The sequence below is a fragment of the Cutaneotrichosporon oleaginosum genome (genome assembly GCF_008065305.1).
Source record: "Cutaneotrichosporon oleaginosum strain ATCC 20508 chromosome Unknown ATCC20508_contig02, whole genome shotgun sequence".
Classification (NCBI taxonomy): domain Eukaryota; kingdom Fungi; phylum Basidiomycota; class Tremellomycetes; order Trichosporonales; family Trichosporonaceae; genus Cutaneotrichosporon; species Cutaneotrichosporon oleaginosum.
Genome location: NW_027072171.1, coordinates 2657533 through 2679530, shown reverse-complemented (window position 1 = coordinate 2679530; position 21998 = coordinate 2657533). Strand labels below are relative to the sequence as shown.

The following is a 21998-nucleotide window of genomic DNA, read 5'->3' as shown; positions in this document are numbered from 1 at the left end:
CTCCGAAAAGTCCATCAGACGTCGGCGGTACACTCCTAGCTCGCAACAACAATGCTCGCCCTCCGCCGCCTCCTCCCCGCCACCCGCTCCCTCCACTCCTCCGCAGTCGGTGCGTCCCCGTCGTGTGCTCCCCGTGTAGCCGTGTAGCCGTGTAGCCGTTGCTGACATCAGCCTGGAAGGGCAAGGCCGCGGAAGAGGTGGACATGGACGACCTGTTCGACGACTCGGTGGCCGAGCTGCCGTCGAGCAGCGGGGGCGACCGGTCCGCGCGCCGCGCCGACTACGTGTCGCGCATCATGCACCCCACGCATGGGCGGGAGGAGCACCGCGCAGGCAACCTGCGCAAGGTCGTGCAGCTGTCGGACACGCCGGAGGAGCTTGAGGAGCTCGGGCGCGTGATCCAGCAGTGGCGCGTGAATGGGTATGCGGTTAGCAAGCAGACGTCGACGGAGATTGTGGGGCGCTGCATCAACCTTGGGCGGGTGGACCTGGCGGAGAAGTACTACCGGAACCGGGCTGACTGTGAGTTGGGGGAGGGGATGCCATAGGGGAGAGGGGAGAAGGGCGAGAGGGAGGGGGTAGAGGGAGGGGGAGGGGGAGAAGAGGGGAGAAGGCGTAGGAGAGGAGGGCAGGCGAGCAGCACGGCGGCACCTCGAGGCTATGTCCGTTGCTTACGAGCACTGCTCGTGGCGGCCGTCGCAGGTGGACAAAGACGCAGACGCTAAACACGGAGCTGACATCAGACGGATTGAAGCACGTTCCCGGTCACATGGCCATGAAGCTGAAGACCAAGCTCGCCGAGGCAAAGTCCGAGGCGCCCGCGGCGGCCGAGGCGTCGGCATAGAGACATAGGCATGATCATGGTATAGCATTGCTCGAGCATGCGGCAGGAAACTTGCTAATCGGACGTGGAGTATGGGACACTTATCTACTGATGGAGAACTCACTCGTCTACTGATCTTGTGGTACGGTGAATGCCTGCTGGCCAATGGGTGTCGACTCCATGGCGGGAAGGCGGGTGGTGGTGCCCAGCATATATCATTCATTCCAGAAGCGGATGGAGAGAGATCCGTTACCGCGCGTCCGCCTTCCGTTCGTAAGGAGAGGGGGCTTGCAGCCTGGTGTGAACAGACTAGCTTGTACGCTGCTTGTGTCGGCTGACGGACGGTCCCGCGGAAGTACCAGATCGCTGCCCTTCTCAGCTCCCACCTCGAGCGCCAACTCAGCCTCACAAGGCGTGCCTTCTTCCTGGCCGCTCTGTGGGCCGAGGGATAAAGCGAGGGAGGCACATCCTTACCTACGCTCTCTACTCCAATACCCCAGAAGCTCCCAGTGACGCACGTTATCGACATATCGAGCCCTCATAGCTTTACCTCATTACAGAGCTACGGCGGTTGGCCTCAACTTGTTCGATTAGGCGTACCAACACCATCTTTCAGAGTGGGGCAGGCCACTTTAGATTTCGGCGCTGATCACCTGGGATCCGAGATGCCGAGCCGGCTCCGACCAATTCCACGACCCTGTCTTGCAACTGGCAACTGGAATGCACGCGCTTGCAGCCACAAGCATGCGTCGTATCACTGCTTGGCCCTCCCGGGCAGCGCGCTATTCAATATATGCTACATAGCTATGTAGAGGTACATGTACTTGTTCAGCGCTTGGGTTGGACGGGTGGACAGGCGAGTGACACCGACAGGCACGGCCGTTTCGGCTTGACTACTCTGCACGGAATGGCCGGTTCGGAACGCTCCATTTGGACGCCGACCTCGAAAAGGCCATAACTCCTCATGCATGCACGCTACGTCGCTCCCAGCCGTCGTGATTGCGAGAGACCGACTGTGCGTGTTTGTGTCTTCGGGAAGACCTCGGAATTGTAAGAGTGTGCTGATGGTCTCGGTCGGAGGTGTCTCGCTCGCTCGCTTGCTGAATTGCTGACCGATGGTGAAGACGGTATAGGCGGGTTGGACGCGACAGTGAATGTACCGTGGCGCATGACACGCCTGCGATCCAGATGAACGGGGGCTAGCTAGGCTAGAGAGCTAGAGACGCTTCGAGAGGCCTAGAGGTGGAACAAGGCCAACGGTAGACGCCGAGGTAGCGTGTGGCAGAAAGCGGTACCTCAGCCTGGCACGCAATCTGCGCCGGGCTCACCTTTGTTCCACAGTCATTCTCCCTCGCAGTTCGCAGCCGGTCCAGCTTCCCCCCCGCCCCCACGCCCACGCCCACGCATTCCCCCTCTGCGTGCACGGGGGTACGGGGGTTACACGGCTACACGGGACGGGGGAAAGAGGATTCGGCTTGACGCTCGCCACTAGCCACTGGCCATCTGCAGACTCTGACTGTGATCGGCACACGCCTTCTTCCATCTCCCCCCCCCCTCGATCCCCCCTCGATCCCCCCAAATCGCTCAACACACGCCACCCGTACATATTCCACCGTACCACCGTACCACCGTACCACCACACAGCCCGGTGATCCACCGTACGCAACGGAGGTTTGCACACGCCGCAAAGCGTCGCTCTCGAATATACCCTCACACCCGCAGAGCAGTCCAGTCATCCCCCCCTCCCCCTTCCCTCGCCGCTCTACATCTACCATCCACTCCCACATCTCCTCTTTCTTCATCATCAATTCTCTCTTCCTCACCACCACTTGCTCCCCCTCAACCTCCATCCCCTAACCCAATCCTCAATCCACAATGGGTACGTCGTCCCTCCCCCCTCCATCCGAATCCTGCTGACATCCAGCCCGCACCAAGGTAAGAACACTCTTTCAGTTCAACTCGTAGACGACACGATCCACCGCAACACCCCGTCACCCACCTTCCCACCCAACAACACCATGCACTCCTCAGCATACCCCCACCACCCACCACTCCCACTCGTCCATCCCCCATCACTTCCACACATGCATGCACTCGCTTCCCCCATGCATGGTGCACTCCACCATGCATGCACAACGATCAACATGCATTCGGGAGACGTCCTCGTCACCCGATCTTCCTCGCTCATCATTTCCCAAACTTCACCCTCCTGTTCTGTCATACAACCCCCATAGCACCGTCCATCACTCCCACATCATTCCAGCCCCCAATGGATAACTAACACCCCCACAGCAGACCGCCCGCAAGTCCACCGGTGGCAAGGCGCCCCGTAAGCAGCGTGAGTCTTACCTCTCCGCCTTGCCTCCGCCGACACACACGGAACCTGGCCCCCGCTTGACACGACGCTGACCGTGCCCCATGCATGCTTCCACCGCTTTCGTCATTGTTCGCCATGTATCGTTCACCACTGTTCACTCGCATCCACCCCCCCACACATGGTGACCGTCTTGCCTCCCCCTCGTTTGCACCTTCCCTCCCGCCCCGGCGCCCACTCTCCCAAATCCGCCCTCGTTCCTGGATTGGCCAACAGTCGCCGCCAAGGCCGCCCGCAAGTCGGCTCCCTCGGCCGCGACCGGTGGCGTCAAGAAGCCCCACCGTTACCGCCCCGGTACCGTCGCTCTTCGTGAGATTCGTCGCTACCAGAAGTAAGTCGACTCGCAACACTGCTTCATGCATAGATGCATGCACATACTGACACACCCAGGTCGACTGAGCTCCTTATCCGCAAGCTGCCATTCCAGCGCCTTGTTCGTGAGATCGCTCAGGACTTCAAGACCGACCTCCGCTTCCAGAGCTCGGCCATCGGTGCCCTCCAGGAGGCTGCTGAGGCGTACCTTGTCTCGCTTTTCGAGGACACCAACCTGGCTGCTATCCACGCCAAGCGTGTCACCATCCAGCCCAAGGACCTCCAGCTCGCTCGCCGCCTCCGTGGTGAGCGCTCGTAAGCGTGCATCTAGTATTGCTCTCGCTGGTGCTCTTGCTAGCTGCTACCTGGTTGTCCAACCTACAAGTTATGATGCGCTCTTAGCGCCGTGTACGACCTTCGCTTTTCGCTCCTCCCTTTAGTCAAAGCATACCCCTTCGTCATGGCGCTATATGTAGAGACACGTAGCTTGCTATGAATCGTGTATCGTATCATGTACATGCGGGAGAGGAGAGGTGGGGGGAGTGCGGCACAAAGGCGAGACTCCTCGGTCTATGATACAACTGGCATACCCGCCATCTAAGCCGTACGCTAAGCCATCTCCATAGCCTCTTCTTTTTCCTGTCCTTCCCCCACCGCCGCCCCCTCCCCCTCTCCAGCTCCGCGGCTCGCCTTCACGGCCGCAAGCATATCCTTCAACGTAGCCACCTCCACACGCAGGGCGTACAGCCCGAGCTGCGCCTCCCCATCCCCACCACCACTATCCCGCAACGTAGCCGCCAAAGGGCGGGGCAGGGCGTCCGGCGGCGGCGGGCGGAGCACGGACGGCGCCGCGCGCGTCTCGCGCAAGAAGAAAACGGACTGGCGGAGGATGAACTGGATTTTCTGATATCAGCGCTGCGTGGGGGAGAGTCAAGGAGTCGTGCCGCCTTCAAAAGACAGCTACGGGCATAAAACGCAGCCAACTCACATCCACTGTCGCCATGTATCGCTCGACGGCGTCTCTTGCTGCCGTGGCGCCTTCTTCGTCGGCCTCTTCGGTCGGCGATGTCAGGTGTGCGAGGACGGGCTTTACGTCGAGCAGGAGGTCTGGTACGGCCTGGTGTTAGTTTCGGACGCAGTTGATCAGTAAGGATGGTGGGATGCGGAGAGGGAAGAAACGATGAAGGTGATGGAGAGGGGCAAGAGATGGAGACGGATAGAGGAGAAAGAGGTGGAGATGGAGGAGACGAAGGTGGGGAGGAAGAGGAGGAGGAGGCGAAGGCCAACGAGGCTCAGAGCAGAGCGCACCTTCTGCACAGCCGCCAGCGCTCTCAGCAGCGAGTCCGTATCCAACGACGTGAGGTCGAGCGGGTCGGCGTCGCTCATTGTTGGTGGCCCGGTGGGTGTTGATGCAATACGAGAAAGAGCGAGACAACGGGTGGAGGTCTACGGAACCAAAGTGCTGGTGACGCTGGGCCCGTGCGGCTGGTCCCTGGCCAGCCATACCGTCGCCATCTCCGTCGACCGTTACTGCACACATCTCCTCGCTGCACCTCACCTCCTCAGCGGGCCGGTTCCGCCTGAGCTCATCGTTCTCCCGACATCATGGCCGACGCTAAGCTCTTCAGTGCGTCTCCTCCCCACCCCTCGCTACCGCACTCCCCTGCCACCTCCTCCCCCTCGCCCTACCCTACCTGCACTCCCCCCCCCCCCTTCCTCCAGCCTCACTAACCACAGCCCGCGGCAAGATCCAGGATCTGCGCGACGAGCTCCGCAATGCAGGTGATAAGCGGGACAAGGGGTTTCAGCGGAAGAAGACGGCGCTCAAGAAGATCGTGGCGAACATGACCATGGGGAATGACAGTTAGTCGGCAGGCATGGTGGCAGGTTGCGGGCAACCTGCCTCCTTGCGGGCGCGAGAGAGCCGCCGAAGACGCTTACCCCCAGTGTCCCCATTGTTCCCCGACATGATTCAGTGCATGCAGATCCAGGTGCTTGAGATCAAGAAGAGTGAGTTGTGAGCGCTGGGAGCGCTTCGAGCTGCGCCCTCAGACGCTTCGTCGTATCCGAACTAGACGCCGTAACATAGTCCGCAGTGTTCGCAAGGCTTACCCCGCTCGCTCCGCTCGCTCCTGCTGACCGCAGTGGTATACCTCTACCTTGTCAACTACGGGCGGTCACGGCCAGAAGACGTCGCACATGCCATCGGAGGCTTCCTCTCAGACTGCGCGGATCGCAACCCCCTCATCCGAGGTCTGGCCATCCGTACCATGAGCTCCATCCCGCTACCCACTATAATTCAAGCGCTCGTTGACCCGCTGCGACACGCACTGGAAGACCAGGACCCATACGTTCGCAAGACGGCCGCGATTGCGTAGGTTTCGATGTTGAGACTGAGCTCACCCCAGCGTTGCCAAGCTGTATGCGTCTGACTATGGGAAGAAGACAATCGCCAAGGAGAACTTTGTTGCCATGCTGCGAGACTTGTTGGCCGACCACAACCCGACGGTTGTGGCTAACGCAGTTGCCGCGCTGGTGGAGATCTCGGAGCGTAGCTCGGACATTACACTGCGTCTGAACGCCACTGTCGCCGGCAAGCTCGTCGCCGCCCTCGGCGAGTGTTCTGAATGGGGCCAGATATACATCCTCGACTCACTCCTTTCGTTTGTGCCACAGTCGTCGCTCGACGCCGAGACTCTCGCAGAGCGCATCTCCGTGCGCCTGCAGCACGCCAACTCTGCAGTCGTGCTCACGACTATCAAGGTCATCCTGTACCTCATGAACTACATGGAGGATGAGGCGCTGATGAGCGTGCTGGAGCGCAAGATGGGCCCGCCCCTCGTGACATTGCTATCCTCCGGGCCCGAGGTGCAATACGTCGGCCTCCGCAACATCCTCCTCATCATCCAGCGGCGACCAGCGATCCTTCAGAACGAAGTCAAGGTCTTCTTCTGCAAGTACAACGACCCGATCTACGTCAAGCTCGCAAAGCTCGAGATCATGTATCGCCTCACGCGGGAGGACAACGTCAGCGAGGTCCTGGCCGAGCTCAAGGAGTATGCGTCGGAGGTCGACGTTGACTTTGTGCGCAAAGCGGTGCGCTCGATCGGACGATTGGCGATCAAGATCGCCGCCGCGGCAGACCAGTGTGTCATGGTGCTCCTCGAGCTCATGAAGACCAAGATCAGCTATGTCGTGCAGGAAGCGATCGTGGTGATAAAGGACATTTTCCGCCGCTATCCGAACCAGTACGAGCGCGTGATCGCTGTGCTTTGCGAGAATCTCGACGTGTTGGACGAGCCTGAGGCCAAGGCCTCGATGATCTGGATTGTGGGGCAGTACGCGGATCGCATCGAGAACTCGGACGAGCTCATCGAGGACTTTATGTTTGCGTTCAAGGAGGAACCTTCGGAGGTGCAGCTGGCCCTCCTAACAGCGACAGTCAAGCTGTTCATCCGCCGTCCCACGGCGGCGCAGGAGCTTCTCCCGCGCATCCTCAAGCTGGCGACGGAGGAGGCCGAGAACCCCGACCTGCGGGATCGCGTGAGTTCCTTCTTCACTTCTCTGCTAACGTCAGGGATTCATGTACTGGCGCCTCCTCACCACGAACCCCACGGCGGCGCGCGATATTGTCCTCTCCGAGAAGCCCGTAATCTCTACCGAAACCGACCGCATGGACAAGGGTATGCTCGACCAGCTCCTGCTGCACACTGGCACACTCGGCAGTATCTACCACAAGAACCCCGAGACGTTCATCCGCACCGCGAAGCCGCGGTACCTGCCAGACTCGCCTGCGCTCAATGCCTCGTCGCGGCGACACCTGGTGCAGGCGACGACGCTGTTCAACCCGCGCCCGACGCCAGCAGTGCCCGCTCGTCCCTCTGCTGCCCCCGCCGCGACCGCCAGCAACGGGAACGGGAACGGAAACGGTACGAGGAACGGCGAGGCGCCTCCATCCGCGGCGTCGAGCAGCGACCCATACGCGCAGCTCGCGGACCTCGATCTCCTCGGCGGGAACTACGAGTCTGATATGCCACGCCCTCGGGGCGCCGCCGAGGATCTGTTGATCTAGCCGAGACGGGGGCCGAGTTGGGGCGCGGAGATGGCGTCGACACTTGGCCTAGCGTAGTTTGAGGCGCAGTTGATGGCGCGCGGGAGGAGACGCAGGGAGGTTATTTCATTAGGCCGACAGGCGTATGTAGTAGATTATGGATGACGAGACACGAACGTTGACGCGAACACGGCGCACTGTGACACGGCGCGTCTTGACTCGGCGCATCGGCGGCTCGGCGACAGGTTGAATCTTGCACGTGGATTGACCCGGCGCGCCGAGCCCTGGTGGCATGAGCGCCAGCGGGCTTGGTGCCAGGGGTGAGGTGGAGGCGGCACGATGAATCTAGGTTTGGTGCAACTTGTCACGTCTCTCGCTGCAACATCTTCATCTTTGCACCACTCCTCACTCGTGCGACACGGATGAGCCCGTGATCCGAACCCGTGGCGATCAGCCTCGACTCTGTGGCTTGCTAAGCCGTCTCTCCTCCTCTTCCCCTCTCTCATTTCCTCGCCCTTCCGCCCGCCTCTCCCTCCGCTCCTCTTATCACCTCGCCCCGCCGCTTCCTCCCCTCCGCCTCCGCCATGGTGAAGGAAGAACCCCGCGCGTCCGACGCGGGCGCGAGCACCGCGCTCCTCGACGGCTTCCGCGAAGAGCCGCGCAAAGCCAAATCATCACAATCAGACGACTCGGACTCGGACGACTCGCACTCTGACATCGAGGTCTATCCCCCACATCACGTGTATCCGGGATATGAGCCGCCGGCGGGCGCGCACGGCGCCGCCCCTGCGGCATATCCTCACGGCACGGAGGTGCATTGGGCCACGATGGCGCAGAAGCGTGCGCTGTGGTGGCGCTCGGCGTTGATTACCGGCATGTTCATCTTGTCATGGTGAGTGGTCGAGTGCCCACGTCTCGCTACGAGGCCCGAGAGGCTGCGGAGGACTCACAGCTTCGCAGCTTATGGCTCCTGGGGGCGGAGCCATGCCGCACCGCCTTGCGACGCGGACGGGGCGCCCCATCCTAGACCGCTCTCTGCTGACCACAGGTACGCTTTCGCAACCCTCCTGTCCATGTACAACAAGTGGATGTTCTCCGCCGAATACTACGGCTTCACATATCCGCTGTTCGTGACGGCGTGCCATATGGTCGTGCAGTGGTTATGTGCGGGCATCATCCGGTGGACGGTACCGCGCTTCCGGCCCGTCGAACGGCCCACGCGCCGCGAGTACATGTGAGTGAACATGGTAGTCTGCGGATCGGCTGGCGGCTGATGACAGCACGCGCATTCTCCCCACTGCTGCGTCCACGGGCGGCGATATTGGGCTGTCAAATCTCTCACTCAAGACTATTACTCTGAGCTTGTACAGTGAGTTCATCTCGTCTCGTCCCCTCTTTCGCTCCCGCCCGCCTCCGATCTCTTCGTCTGGCAGCGCATCGCTCCTCTCGCGCAACTCGCTCACGCCAGCCATGTGCAAATCATCCGCACTCATCTTCGTCCTCATGTTCGCATTCCTCTTCAGGCTCGAGAAGTACTCGTTCAAGCTTGTGTCTGTCATTGGCCTCATCTCCGGCGGTGTCTTTCTGATGGTGTTCAACGTGACCGCCGTCTCCATCCCAGGCATCATCATGGTGTTCTCGGCCTCGGCGATCGGCGGTCTGCGTTGGGCGCTCACCGAATTGATCATGCACAAGCGTGGGATGGGTCTGAGCAACCCGTTTGCAACCATCTTCTGGCTCGCGCCGCTCATGGGTCTCATCCTCTTCATCGTCTCCGCCATCGTTGAGAGCTGGATCAAGATCTTTACCGGACCGTTCTTTGCCACGCCGATAATCGCCCTCAAGAGCATAGCGATTATCGCGTTTCCCGGAGCACTGGCCTTTGCCATGGTGTCGAGCGAGTACTTCGTCATCCAGCGTGCAGGTGTTGTGCCATTATCGATCGCGGGCATCTTCAAGGAAGTATCGACGATCGCCTTCTCAGCCTGGGTGTTTGGCGACAAGCTCACCACCCTCAACGTGGTGGGATGCGCCATCACGATCAGCGGTATCGCACTCTACTCGTACCACAAGTACCAGAAGAGCATGAAGGTCGAGGTGCCGCTCGACGACGCGGGCCATGTGATTGACGAGGTGATCGACGACGAGCGACGCCCCTTGAACCGCACCGCGCGCGGAAGCCATGGCTCGGTATCCTCACGGCCAAGCCTCGGCTCCCACCGCACCCCGCGCACGCCGTCTTCGCGCTCGCGCCGCACGCCCGAAGGCGCCGCCACGCCCGCCGACACGCTGCCGATGACAGAGTTGAGCAATAGAAGCTCGGAGGAGGACGAACGCGCCAACCGCCTCCGCGACGACTTTGAGGGATGGGACACGCCAGGAGGGAGCGACTACGAGAGCGAGGTGGACGAGGACGAGGTGGCGCGGTACCGCACCGAGCGGGTCGGCGTGCGGTCAAGATGGAAGGACTGGTGGGACAGGCCCATGTAGCGTACAATGGCATTTAGAGTGTTACGGTGGGTGTGTGCGTGGGCTGCGCGAGTGTGCGAAGCGTAGGAGATGTGCGCGCAGCTGACGAGGCGATCGAGCGAGCGGCGCGGGGTGGTTCAGGTATTAACGAGATATTCTTTGCGCTGCGGCGCCTCTCTCACGCCCTTACCAACACTGACCTCGGCCGCGATCGCTTACCGTCTCTGCAGCGTCACAGTCGTTCACGTCACGAGACGCGGCGATCCTCAGTTGATATCCTCGCAGTCAGCAGGACCGCCGTTTTATGACCATAGCATGGTCCTCGTGCCACATCGCGACTCACTTACCGATCAAGCGATCTGGCGATCCGGCAGTCCGCCCATGCCCATCTCCATGTCTTCGCGATCGGTCAGCGGTGAGCGGTCAGCTCGGTCAGCTCGGTCATGCGCTGGTAACCAGTCTTCCCACGCAGCGTCGGACGTCGCATGCTCTTCACTCCAACTATCATCACCTCGTCCGACTTCTTCTCGTACTCCCTACTACCTCACACTCCTTCTCCTCCGCTCTCTTAAACAAACTCTGTTCACGCCCCTTTCCCCCACTCCTCCCACCAACCACCGCCCATGCCCGCCCCTCCATACAGCGCCCTCGGCCTCTTTGACTGGGAGCTCGGCCCCTCGCCCAGCGCGAGCATCGGCTCGCTCGCCACGTCCCCCTTCTCCCGGCGCTCACGCACCCTCGAGTCTCCCGCCCGGGCGCCACTCACGCCGCGGTCCGCCACGCTCCCCACTGCCCCCCACTACACAGACGCGCTCGCACTCCCGCCCACGCCGACGTCGCTCCCGCCTTCTCCGGCAGACTCTTCCGCTTTCGCTCAGACTCGGCCACCCCCGTCGCCTCCCTCGCCGTCGCCTCTGCCCCCGTCGCCCCCGTCGCCGCCGGACAGCCCCAGCTCATTCCCCTCCTCGCTCAGCCCGCCGCCGAGCCCCACACGCTTCGCCGTGCCCTCCCCCCCGTCGATGTCGCCCCGCTCCTACCCTTCCAGCTTGAGCGACGTGCCTCTTACCCCCGACGAGACGTCCGCGTCACGTCCGCGTGCGTTACACTCCCGCATATCTGACGCCAGAGACGCAGCCGGCCTACAAGGCGTCGGACGCCGAGCAACCTCGCACAGACGCCTTTACAGATGCGCGTGCTCCGATGCCGGCGACACGGCACCCGCCCCCTGCGTACGAGAGCATCCAGGTCGTCGCGCACCGCCCCGAAGACATCGACGCCGTGCGCTCGGCCCTCGCGCAGCTCCAGCTCACGTGGAGCTTGTATCGCGAGCTCGGGCGTCCGTCCAACCTCGCCGACGCGCTGGAGCGCCAGCTGTCCGTCGTCGTCGGCAGCGTCGACCTCCTCGCCGATCTGCCCCCTTTCACCATCACAGTGCCCAAGCAGCGGCACTAGCCACCGCTGTCAGCGGACAATCCCACATCCTTGTCAGGTCGCAATGTTGATATGCATAATTGAACAGCGCGTCCTCTGCGCGAGCAAAGGCGGCGCGGGGTGAGGGCACTACCGCTTTCCGCGGACCATGATGCGCTTCATCTTGGGCGCCTTGGCGCCCTCCTCTGGCGGGCCGAGGCCCTTTTTCTTCGCCTCCTTCTCCGCCTCGAGGTCGCGCTTCACCGAGCTGACGGCCACGCCCGTCGCCGCCGTCGGCGAGTGCACGGGCAAGCGCTCGTCCATACGCGGCAGCGGGACGGGCGCGGCGGGCGGGCGCGTCGCGAACGGCGCAGCCGTTTTGACGGCCTTGCCCTTCGGCGCGGCCTGGGGCTTCGGCCCGTTCCGCGGCTTCATGTCCGCCTCGGCCGGCACGAGCTTCGGGTTCGCGTTCTGCATCTGCCGCGCCAGCTGCGTGTACAGCTGTGTGCCTGGGGTCAGCAGCCGCCAGTCGAGGAGACGCACGGTTCTTCACGATGGGATTGATCGGGCGCCCGTCACGCTCCAGCTGCACCTTAACACGGCCGGGGTTCTCCCAGTCCGCGGGGTGCGTCTTCTCCGGCTCCAGGACCGAGGGGAGGCCGAGCGACGCGCACGCCTGTGCGATGTGCGTCGCTTGAGGCCACCACAGCGCCGACTTGCGCGGCACGCGGCGGCCGTCTGTGACCGACACCTTGGCGTCAAAGTAGCGAGGGTACACCGTGTTCCACCTGGTGTCAGCTGTTTCCTCTTTGCGACCTTAGACCGACCTCAGTGCCGGCGTCCACCTTCCCTCCCCCACCTCCCCTCCTCTTTCCTCCCTTCCTGCATCGATCACACTCACGATTTGTAAACACTCGGGTCCTGCGCGATCTTCGTGTTCCCGAACGTGCGCCGCAGCTTCTCGATCCGCTCCTCCTCGACCTCCTGGAGCTTCATCATGTCGCCCATAAACCCGCCCATGGGAGTGTTGGGGTCCATGCGCGGCTGCTGCGGCCGCTGGACGTCGGCAGCGGTCTCAGGCGCCTTGCCCTTGCCCGGAGAAGACGGAGGAGGTGCACGCGAGTTCGCGCCATACTCGCCACGCCCCTGGTCCTGAAGCTTGTCCATGTCGAGGTCATCGCCGATCTCCTCGAGCAGGGCACCCTGCAGACCCGTGTTGGGGAGATGCCGGCCGCTCGCCGATGGGAGCGGGAGGTCGGTGTCGTCGTCAAAGTAGTCCTCGACCGTTGGCATTGTGATAGGCGTTGAAGGCGGGAAAAGGAGGCAATGAAGATGGATGTGAGAGAGGCACGACTGGCATTGAGGGGAGAGCCACGCGAGCCACGCTGTATACACGTGGGGATTCCGGGGTTAGCGGCGGTATGACGTATGGCGAAGGGCGCGTTGGGTGGAAGAAGTGATCCCGCACCCGCGTCGCGAATGGAGCCTGGGGCGGGGCAGGGCGGCGAGGGCGGGTGAGGGAAGAGAATTAGAATTGGGAGCAGTGCTATTAGCGGCATTAGCTGTGTTAATTAGTGACACAGCGCATACCCATCCATGCGGCTCAGCTCAGGTCACGTCCAACGCCGCCGCCGCCACATCCCTCCTCCCTCCTTCCATCCCTCTCACTCACGTTGTCTCCCTCTCTCTCTCTCCATCACTCATTCTCTCTTCCTCTCTCCCTCTCTCCCTCTCTCCTCTTCTCACTTTCTCTCTCTCCCCCCAACACCCCTCACTCCCCCGTCAACCGGGCCGCCTCGACTCCAGACGCCCGCTTGATTTCTTCGCCACTTACTCAACACCTAGCCTCATCGCCTCCCCGCCATTCACGGGACAGCTCAACCTCGACCCACCCTCCCAATCACAATGGCGTCCCCAACGACTCAGACGGCCAACGCCATCCGAGCAATCACTAACAAGAACTCCATCCCCGTCCCCGAGATCGACTTTACTCAGCACACTTTGGAGAATGGCGAGACAGTCAGCACAACCGAGCGTGTCGTCAAGGATGTGAGTAGCGCTCCGTGCGCTGGGCGCATTCCGCCTCCTCGAGTCGCGTCGTGGAACCCCCTCTGACTCCAGGTGCAAGCGCCAGCAATGTACCTGCCCACCGACGACCAGTTCTGGAGCAAGCAGGACCGGTCTAAGCCTGACATTGCCTTCCTCAAGAACCACTTCTACCGCGAGGGTCGTCTGACCGAGGAGCAGGCCCTGTACATCCTCGAGAAGTAGGCCATCACGACGCAAGCGACGCTGACAGCAGGGGTGGCGAGATCCTGCGCTCCGAGCCCAACCTGTTGGAAGTCGACGCGCCCATCACTGGTACGTGGCAAAGCGCGATCCAAGCTCAAATGCTGACCCTCAGTCTGCGGCGACATCCACGGCCAATATGTGAGCAACGGCGATCGGAGGAGCGATCGAGCACGGACTGACACTTGCAGTATGACCTGATGAAGCTCTTCGAGGTTGGCGGCAACCCCGCCGACACGCGCTACTTGTTCCTCGGCGACTATGTTGACCGTGGATACTTCTCGATCGAGGTGGGTTTAACCGTCACATCATCCTCTGACCCTAGTGTGTGCTCTACCTGTGGTCGCTCAAGATCTGGTACCCCGACACCCTCTTCCTTCTCCGTGGCAACCACGAGTGCCGTCACCTCACCGACTACTTCACCTTCAAGCTCGAGTGCAAGCACAAGTACTCGGAGACGGTCTACAACGCGTGCATGGAGACGTTCTGCAACCTTCCCCTTGCGGCGGTCATGAACAAGCAGTTCCTCTGCATCCACGGCGGTCTGTCGCCTGAGCTGCACACGCTTGATGACCTGCGTGCGGTGAGTAGCCTGAGAGAAACGACAGCTAATCTCAGATCAACCGCTTCCGCGAGCCGCCTACTCACGGCCTCATGTGCGACATTCTCTGGGCCGACCCGTTGGAGGACTTTGGCAATGAGAAGAACCCATCCGAAAACTTCATCCACAACCACGTCCGTGGCTGCTCGTTCTTCTTCACGTACAATGCGGCGTGCCAGTTCCTGGAGCGCAACAACCTGTTGTCGATCATCCGTGCTCACGAGGCACAGGACGCTGGGTACCGCATGTACAAGAAAACCAAGACGACGGGCTTCCCTTCGGTCATGACCATCTTCTCGGCGCCCAACTACCTCGATGTGTACTCGAACAAGGCCGCTGTGCTCAAGTACGAGGCCAACGTTATGAACATCCGCCAGTTCAACTGCACGCCACACCCGTACTGGCTGCCCAACTTCATGGACGTGTTCACTTGGTCGCTGCCATTCGTTGGTGAGAAGATCACCGACATGCTCATTGCGATCCTCAACTGCTGCACCAAGGAAGAGCTCGAGGAGGAGGAGGAGACGCCCATGATCACACCCGACACACCGGAAATGGAGACGGACGACGTGTCTGCCGAACGGCGGCAGGTTATCAAAAACAAGATTCTTGCCGTTGGCCGCATGTCGCGTGTTTTCTCGCTCCTCCGCGAGGAATCGGAACGCGTGTCCGAGCTCAAGTCTCTTACCGGCTCTGGGACGTTGCCCGCCGGTCTGCTTGCTAACGGGGCCGAGGGCATCAAGGAGGCTATCCAAGGCTTTGACGACGCGCGCAAGTCGGACATTGAGAATGAGCGTCTGCCGCCCGACATTATTGACCCGGATGTCAACATGCCCGCGTCGCCATCGAGCAACTCGACTCCCGCGTCGCCCATCGCGTCTGGTGTGCCAGGCTCGCCTGCCTCGCCGGCGTCACCCACGACGCCAGGCAGCTACCGCCGGGGCCACGCTCGCACCACGTCGCTCGGCACAACGCGTACGTCGCCGTCGAACCGCCGCCGTTCGCTCGAGAACACTATGGAGTTGATTCGCGATGTTGTGGATGGCCGCGACGCCAACGCCGACCAGCAGGTGCGCGAGATTGCCGAGGTGATTTCGAGCCCTACGCGCGCTCGCCCCGAGCACTCTCTTGCTTAGATGTGATTGAATGGCCTCCTTCAACGCTTCTTTGACCCCCACCATCTTAATGCAATAAACGCGCCGGCCGGGCGGCCACTATGTAGATACCTGCACCGCGAGGCAAACCCGGTGTGGGAATGTATGTCATGCCTACGAGCGGGGGTGCACCATGTATGTGTGAGGGCGATGTTAACAGATGTGGAGGTTGCCCATTCCACCACGACTTGCAACTTGACTCTGTCAACCTCTCCGACCGCACTTGCATTGGCACTCGCCATGCCCTCCCCCGCCCCAATAACGCTAAACGCGACGCTAAGCACCTCGCTGCATCCGCATCTCCGCCTCTCCGCGCCCTCCGCGCCCGCGCCCTCCTGCCACCTCCATCTGATCCTGCACCTGCCCGACGCATTATTCGTGGACCCCGACGAGCTCGCCGACCTCTGGGGTCCGCCCTCTCCCTTCCCTCTTTCCCTCTCCCCTTCGTCTCCCCCCCACTCTTCCCCCTCCTCTCCTCCCTCTCCCTCCCCCCACTGGTCCCTCTCGCCCGCCCAAATCGACATCGAACGCCCCGTCCACCCCCGCCTCCCGCCTCTCAGCCTGAAAGCCGTGCCCGTACCACAAGCGGTGCTCGACCTCGTCCTCGACGACCTCTGCACTGTCGACGTGCCGCTGCACGCGCGCTACCTCGTCCCGGAGGATTCGGGCGCGACCTCGAGCCCACGCGCGCCCGCGTGGAACAGCGTACGCCGTCTTGCGGCCGCGCTCGCGCACGACACATACGCCGACGTCCCATTCGACGGCGACGGCGACGGCGACGGCTGGGTCGAGGGCGCGTGGGTGTGTCCCGCCGCCGGGGGGACGGGCAGGGCCTCGCGTGTCTCGGTCGGCGTAAGCGCGCACTTGCCTGTGCCCGACGCCGCGTACCGCTTCCCCGTGGAGATTGGGACTGCCGCGGTCGTGTGGGCCGGATGGGCGTGGCTTGTATACGCTGTCATCCGGGCGGCGCGGGTGGGGAAGCGGAAAACGGAGTAGCGGAGGAAGGGATGAATGTTGTACTCGCGTATCTGTTAGCCCTCACCCAGTCTACCACTCTAGCCACTGCTCGCTCCTCCTTCTTCGCTCCTCCGCCCACGCGCGTCCCGTCCCGCTCCGCTAACCCACACGTAAACATGCACATCACAACTACGTAAAGGTATACGACAACATTAACTGGGCCAGTGAAGCCTTGGTCTAGCCTAGCTGGAGCGTGGCGGCTACTTGGCCGGCTCCTTCTCGCCGCGGGCAGCGCGCGACAGCGAACGCAGCATGCTTCCGAACACACTGCCTGTGCTCGCCGTGTGCTGGTGGCCGCTGCTCTCGCGCCCACGTTCCTCCCGTGGGACGATGTTGCCGGCGCCGCTGGGGTCAGCGAGGTCATGAGGGGAAAGAGGTGTGTAATGTTCGTTTCGACATCAGATGCAGCTGCGTGGCAAGATCTTCTCTTGGCACGCGGCCCGCACGGTCGCGAGCTGCGAGGGAGATCCTTTCGCTGCCCGCTGCCCACTGCCTACCGCCCCCCGCGCCACCTTTGCCACCACCACCACTCACCCGCGCCCGCCACGGATCGGCTGCTTGATCTCGTCCTTGTAGAACTTGTCGCGCGCCTCACGCTCCTCGAGGGTAAGCTTGTCGAGGTCGACAGGAGCGAGGTCCTGCGCGACCGAGCCCGCGCCACCGCGGCCGGTCGTCTTACTGGCCGTCAGCCTTCCTTCGTTGCATGGCAACTCACAGAGGAGCCGGCTCGCCCTCCTCATACTTCTTCTTGACCTGGGCCTCGTACAGCTCCTCCTGCCTGCGGCGCGCAAGCTCCTCCTCGGTCGCTTCCTCAGTGATATTGCCGTACCCGCCGCGACCGGCGTGGAAGCCGCGGGTGCGGCTCTCGTCGCGGCCGGCTCTGGTGCGGCTGGATGAGCCGACGCGGGCGAGGGGCGAAGCGGGCGAGGGGCTGGCAACGTCGCGCACGTCGCGCACAGCCGAGCGCGAGCGCGAGCGGTTCTCGATGTTGCCCGCGCCGCCGCGGCCGGTGGTGAACGTCTGGTTTTCGGCGCGGCCGCGACGCTCAGCGATGAGCGCGTCTTGCAGCGCGTCCTCTTGCGCCTCGCATATCGCCTGCGACTTGGGGTCGCGGCTGGGCGAGCGGATGTTGCCTGCGCCGCCGCGGCCGGAGTGGGTGGCCTGGTGTGAGCAAGGATTGAGAGCAGGGTTGGGGTGGTAGCGGGGGCGTGGGGGTCGGTGGGAGAGAGGGGTGGTTGGTGGCGGTGGGAGGGAAGGAGGGTGGGAGGGCGCGCCGTTCAACCCAAGCCACGCCCCGACACAGACGCTGTGTCAGGTGGCGAAGACCACTTGACCCAAGGCCGACCCGAGACCTAAGACCCGAGCCCGAAGCCCGGCCTACATCACTCACTCTGTCAACGGAGCGGTCGCGAATCTCACGACCTCTCTCGACGCCGGCGAGGGCGTCGTCGGGCCCACGCGAGAGCTCGCGGACAATGTTGCCCGCGCCGCCGCGGCCGGTGGAGATGAGCGGGTCGCGCCCGCGGTGTTCGTCGTTCATTGTGTCTGGTGTGAGGGGGTGTGTGGAAGAAGAAGCGTGAAGCGAGATATGAGGGGGGGAGGGAGAGAGGGAGGGGGGTTGGGTGGCAACAGGGCGGCGGGTGAGTGTGGTCAAGGAGGGCCCCGCCAAGCCTTGGAGAGGAGTGGATGATGTGGCGGCGTGATCTGGCGAGGAGGGAGTGCGCGAGGGCCGAGAGAGGCCCGAGGCGAGGAGAGAGAGGGCAGAGAGAGCACCGGAAGATGGAGATGCTCGATGGAGAGCTCGGCACGGGCGCTATCGGAGGGTGGGCGGTGATTGGCCGCTCGGAGAGAAGCATCTGCACCGACTCGTCGCGTCACCGAGCATGCCGCGCCTTATCCAGCGTGGCCGTAGCGGGTGACGGGGAGAGACGGGGAGACTCGGGGCGACGATAGCTGGAGGGGCTGGAGGGTGCTGCTGGCGCTCGCTATCGCCATCTCTCTCGACTCGGATTCGCCCGTGGCCTTATCTCCCACCGCCCAAGCCATCTCCTCTTCCAGTCCTCCCTCTCCTCCTCCTCCTCCTCCTCCTCTCTCGATCACATCCAGCGGGGCCGATAGGCGTCCCCCCCCCCCCCCCCCCCCCCTTTCCTCTCCGTTATCGCGCACTCACCAACCATCCCCCGCGGCGCCGGCGCGCGCCCCGGGCTCAACGCGCGGCCCATGCGCGCCATGCTGAATCTGTCGCGCGACGTGGATGACGCGCGCGCCGCCGCGTGTGACGCGAGCTTCAAGTCGCTTTCCGAAGACGTCGTGAGCGCGAGCGTGGCCATGGTGTGATGGAGACTGCAGCTGTCGATGGGCCGGGAGATATGCCCGTATCTCCCGGCCGGGCAGAGGGAGGGCACGGCGGCCAATACGCTGCGAGGAGCCCCGTGAAAAAATCAGGGCGCGTATTGGCGGAGAGCGGGGGCGGAGAGCGGGGCGGAGGCGGAGGGCCTTCTCCACGCTCAGCGATGCTGCGGCCAGCGGAGATGCATGCTGCATTCATGCCACGCCCAACGGCTTGGCTGGCGATCGCTACGAGATGGAAAGGAGATGGAGCGGATGGAGAGGTGAAGAGGGCCAATCAGATGTGTTCAGTTGCCTCGGTAGAGGCTGTCTCAGTGGTGTGCCACTTGGTTGGTGACTAGTGGCACTGCTGGCACTTGGGGTGGCACCAAGCTGCTTGGCATCGGGTATCACTGCCGTCTTCATCAACTCATTGCTGCTCGACTACAACTCTCGTCCTCACCTGCACTTCCTCTCGCGAAGTGCTCCGCGCTCCATACTAGTCTGATCGGCCGCCACGGCTATTGCCCCACACTAGCTCCCCATTCAAGCCCCCCCATTGCAATCCACCTATATGCATATGCGCCCTGAACAACTACCGCACATGGAAAAATTAAGAGAGTGTGTCTGTCTAGTAATGTCGTAATGTCAACGGGAGGGGGGATCTACTCGCGCGGCGAGCTCGGCGCAGCGCTCATGTCGGCCGAGGGTTCGCCCTTCTCCGACGGCGTCTGTACCCGCGTCTGCTCCATCGCCTTCTCATTAGGCGAGAGCGGAGCGCGCCCGCGCTCGGCAGGCGCGTGCTCGTGCTCGAGCTCGAGCTCGCGGTCCATGCCGACATAGTCGTATGCCCACTCGCCGAGGAACGCGTCGTCGATGCCCACAATCTCCTCTTCCTCGCTGCAGCGCAGGCGGAGGCCGGGGATAAAGTGCATCGCCCACAGGATGATCGTGGTCACGACAAACGACCATGCCATGCCAGACACGGCGTCGGCAATCTGCTTGCCGAGCTGCACCCAGTTCTTGTTTATCCAGCCGCCGGCGATGACGGTCGCGCCGTCAAAGCCTGCAACGCGCGAGTCGGCGAACAGACCTGTGAGTATGCAGCCCACAAAGCCGCCGATGCCGTGCGACGCAAACACGTCGAGCGCCTCGTCTATCCGCACAAAGTACTTGATCTTGGTGCCAAAGTTGGCGGCGACAGCGGTGACAAACCCGATCGCGACGGCAGACGGCGAGCCGACAAAGCCAGCGGCGGGGGTAATTCCAACGAGGCCGGCTACGGCACCGGAGCAGAAACCAACGGCGGAGAACTTCTTCTCAAGACGCCAGTCGAGGAGCATCCAGGTGAGGCCACCGACCGAGGCAGCGAGGTTGGTGACGATGCAGGCCTGGACAGCGCGGAGGTTGGCGGAAAGAGCCGAGGCGCCGTTAAAGCCAAACCAACCGAACCAAAGGAAGACTGTGCCGAGGACAACAAAGGTCGTGTTGTGGGGCTTGTAGGCGAGGCGCTCGGTGCCGTAGCCTCTCCGCTTGCCGAGGTAGCAGGCGATGGCGAGAGCAGCAGTGCCCGACGATATGTGGACGGGGGTGCCGCCGGCAAAGTCGAGGCCGCCAAGAATAAAGGTCCAGCCGTTGGCGTTCCAAGTCCAGCATGCGATGGGGCAGTAGACGACGGTAAGCCAGACAAACATAAAGACACCAACGGGGCCGATGCGGGAGCGTTCAGCGAAGCCACCGCATGCGAGGGCCACGGTGATGATGGCGAACATGCACTGATAGGCGCAGAAGACGAGAGCGGGGATTCGAGTGCTGCCCATGCTGGGCGCATCGAGGACGTTCATCAGGCCAAAGTGCTTGAGGTCGCCGATAAAGACGGAAGCAGTGTCGGAGAAAGTAAGGGAGTAGCCCCAGAAGAACCACTGGAACGAGCCGACCGCGATAGCACACATTGAGAGCATGATCATGGAGAGCGCGTTCTTGCGGCGCATGAGGCCGGAATAGAAGAGGCCGACGCCAGGAATCATACTGGAATAAGTGGGGGCACGGGGGGAAGGGGGGATGATGAGAGACAACTACTCACAGCCACACGAGGGCCATGCCTGCCAGCACGAACGCGATATCGCCCAGGTTGTAGAGGGCGGGGTCCGTGTCGGGGGCGTATGTGGCGAGCATGTCGCCCGAGGTCTCTGTGTAGGAGATGTTCTGGAGTTAGGGTGTGCAACTGAGAGGGGGGGAGGTGGTGTTGACGAGGCGGGGAAGGTGGAGGAGGGGCGGCGATGGATAAAGTGGCACGAGAGCAGGGGAGGAGTAATGAGAGACGTTGGCGACGACGGAGACTGGAGGGCGGCGCGCGTCGATGCAAGCGCGAGGCTAGAGACCAACTTACCACCATGGCGGGCGGGCGTGTGTACCGAGGTGAGAAAGAAGAGGAGAGGAAAGTGCTGGAGAGAAAGAATGTCAAGTGACGCGGGATGTGCGTCCTTTATGAGTGTGAGTGTGTAAGCAGAGAGTGACTGCGCGTGAGCCGAGTCGAGAGATCGGACGGGCTAGAGAGAGCAAGGGCTAGAGCAGAGGCCAGAGAGCAGAGGCCAGAGACCCGAGAGATGCATCTCGGCGCGACGGGCATCGCGCTCCTCCGTGTCGTGTCCGTGGCGCAGTGCAGTGGACCTGATGGGCTGATGGGCTAATGGGCTGCATTGGGTGATCGATGGCTCCTCATTGGAAGGGAAAGGTATCGTTGTATCGTTGATACAGCGTATCTTGGGCGTGCGGGGGTACTCGCGATCTTTGTCTAGCGCGTGCGTCTGGAGATGCATTGAGAGCGAGCGAGCGAGAGGAGGAGGAGGAGGAGGAGATGCGAGTGTACAGGAGAGCAACAGCGAGTTGATTGTGGCGCGCTTGGCACCGAGCATCGCGATAAGCATTCTGCCACGCGACATGGATTGCCGCCGCTTTGGGCACTCGACTGTGCTCTTATCAGTCCTTGTCTCACTACTCCGGTCTCTCCCGATGCGCCTGAATACAAGATACGCTTCTCCACAATTCCTGCTCCACTGTCATGTGACGGCTGCCCGGCATGGGCGGCGCCGTCGAAGCGTGACATGACATGCACCAACATGACAACAACCCAGGGCGTCATCAAGGCGTGGAAAAGTTGACCCAGGTTT

At 62.4% G+C, this 21998-nt stretch overlaps 9 protein-coding genes across 9 annotated transcripts; 5 read left to right on the top strand and 4 right to left on the bottom strand.

Annotated features, from left to right (window-relative positions):
- Nucleotides 1-51: 51 nt before the first annotated feature.
- COLE_02746 (uncharacterized protein) lies at nt 52-844 on the top strand (the record flags this gene model as incomplete). Its single annotated transcript, XM_018423405.2, has 3 exons — nt 52-109; nt 172-522; nt 744-844. 3 exons carry the CDS (start codon nt 52-54, stop codon nt 842-844), a joined length of 510 nt encoding a protein of 169 aa, XP_018278230.1.
- A 3274-nt stretch (nt 845-4118) lies between these two features.
- Nucleotides 4119-4895, bottom strand: COLE_02745 (uncharacterized protein; the record flags this gene model as incomplete). Its single annotated transcript, XM_018423403.2, has 3 exons — nt 4119-4412; nt 4498-4626; nt 4818-4895. The coding sequence occupies 3 exons, from the start codon at nt 4893-4895 to the stop codon at nt 4119-4121; spliced, it is 501 nt and encodes a 166-aa protein (XP_018278228.1).
- Nucleotides 4896-5114: 219 nt separating this feature from the next.
- COLE_02744 (uncharacterized protein) lies at nt 5115-7581 on the top strand (the record flags this gene model as incomplete). The annotated part of the gene is made up of 6 exons (XM_018421407.2): nt 5115-5136; nt 5247-5372; nt 5457-5519; nt 5655-5883; nt 5918-7052; nt 7087-7581. 6 exons carry the CDS (start codon nt 5115-5117, stop codon nt 7579-7581), a joined length of 2070 nt encoding a protein of 689 aa, XP_018278227.1.
- A 563-nt stretch (nt 7582-8144) lies between these two features.
- COLE_02743 (uncharacterized protein) lies at nt 8145-10050 on the top strand (the record flags this gene model as incomplete). Its single annotated transcript, XM_018423402.2, has 4 exons — nt 8145-8452; nt 8609-8794; nt 8841-8929; nt 9029-10050. The coding sequence occupies 4 exons, from the start codon at nt 8145-8147 to the stop codon at nt 10048-10050; spliced, it is 1605 nt and encodes a 534-aa protein (XP_018278226.1).
- Nucleotides 10051-11589: 1539 nt separating this feature from the next.
- Nucleotides 11590-12732, bottom strand: COLE_02742 (uncharacterized protein; the record flags this gene model as incomplete). The annotated part of the gene is made up of 3 exons (XM_018423401.2): nt 11590-11948; nt 11983-12227; nt 12341-12732. 3 exons carry the CDS (start codon nt 12730-12732, stop codon nt 11590-11592), a joined length of 996 nt encoding a protein of 331 aa, XP_018278225.1.
- A 612-nt stretch (nt 12733-13344) lies between these two features.
- On the top strand, nt 13345-15465 carry COLE_02741 (uncharacterized protein; the record flags this gene model as incomplete). The annotated part of the gene is made up of 7 exons (XM_018423400.2): nt 13345-13488; nt 13561-13706; nt 13742-13800; nt 13844-13869; nt 13920-14018; nt 14054-14311; nt 14347-15465. 7 exons carry the CDS (start codon nt 13345-13347, stop codon nt 15463-15465), a joined length of 1851 nt encoding a protein of 616 aa, XP_018278224.1.
- Nucleotides 15466-15723: 258 nt separating this feature from the next.
- On the top strand, nt 15724-16479 carry COLE_02740 (uncharacterized protein; the record flags this gene model as incomplete). Its single annotated transcript, XM_018425424.1, has 1 exon — nt 15724-16479. The coding sequence occupies one exon, from the start codon at nt 15724-15726 to the stop codon at nt 16477-16479; it is 756 nt and encodes a 251-aa protein (XP_018278223.1).
- Nucleotides 16480-16700: 221 nt separating this feature from the next.
- COLE_02739 (uncharacterized protein) lies at nt 16701-18040 on the bottom strand (the record flags this gene model as incomplete). Its single annotated transcript, XM_018424988.1, has 4 exons — nt 16701-16845; nt 17035-17178; nt 17216-17661; nt 17891-18040. 4 exons carry the CDS (start codon nt 18038-18040, stop codon nt 16701-16703), a joined length of 885 nt encoding a protein of 294 aa, XP_018278222.1.
- A 1453-nt stretch (nt 18041-19493) lies between these two features.
- COLE_02738 (uncharacterized protein) lies at nt 19494-21003 on the bottom strand (the record flags this gene model as incomplete). Its single annotated transcript, XM_018425423.2, has 2 exons — nt 19494-20856; nt 20912-21003. 2 exons carry the CDS (start codon nt 21001-21003, stop codon nt 19494-19496), a joined length of 1455 nt encoding a protein of 484 aa, XP_018278221.2.
- Nucleotides 21004-21998: the final 995 nt, after the last annotated feature.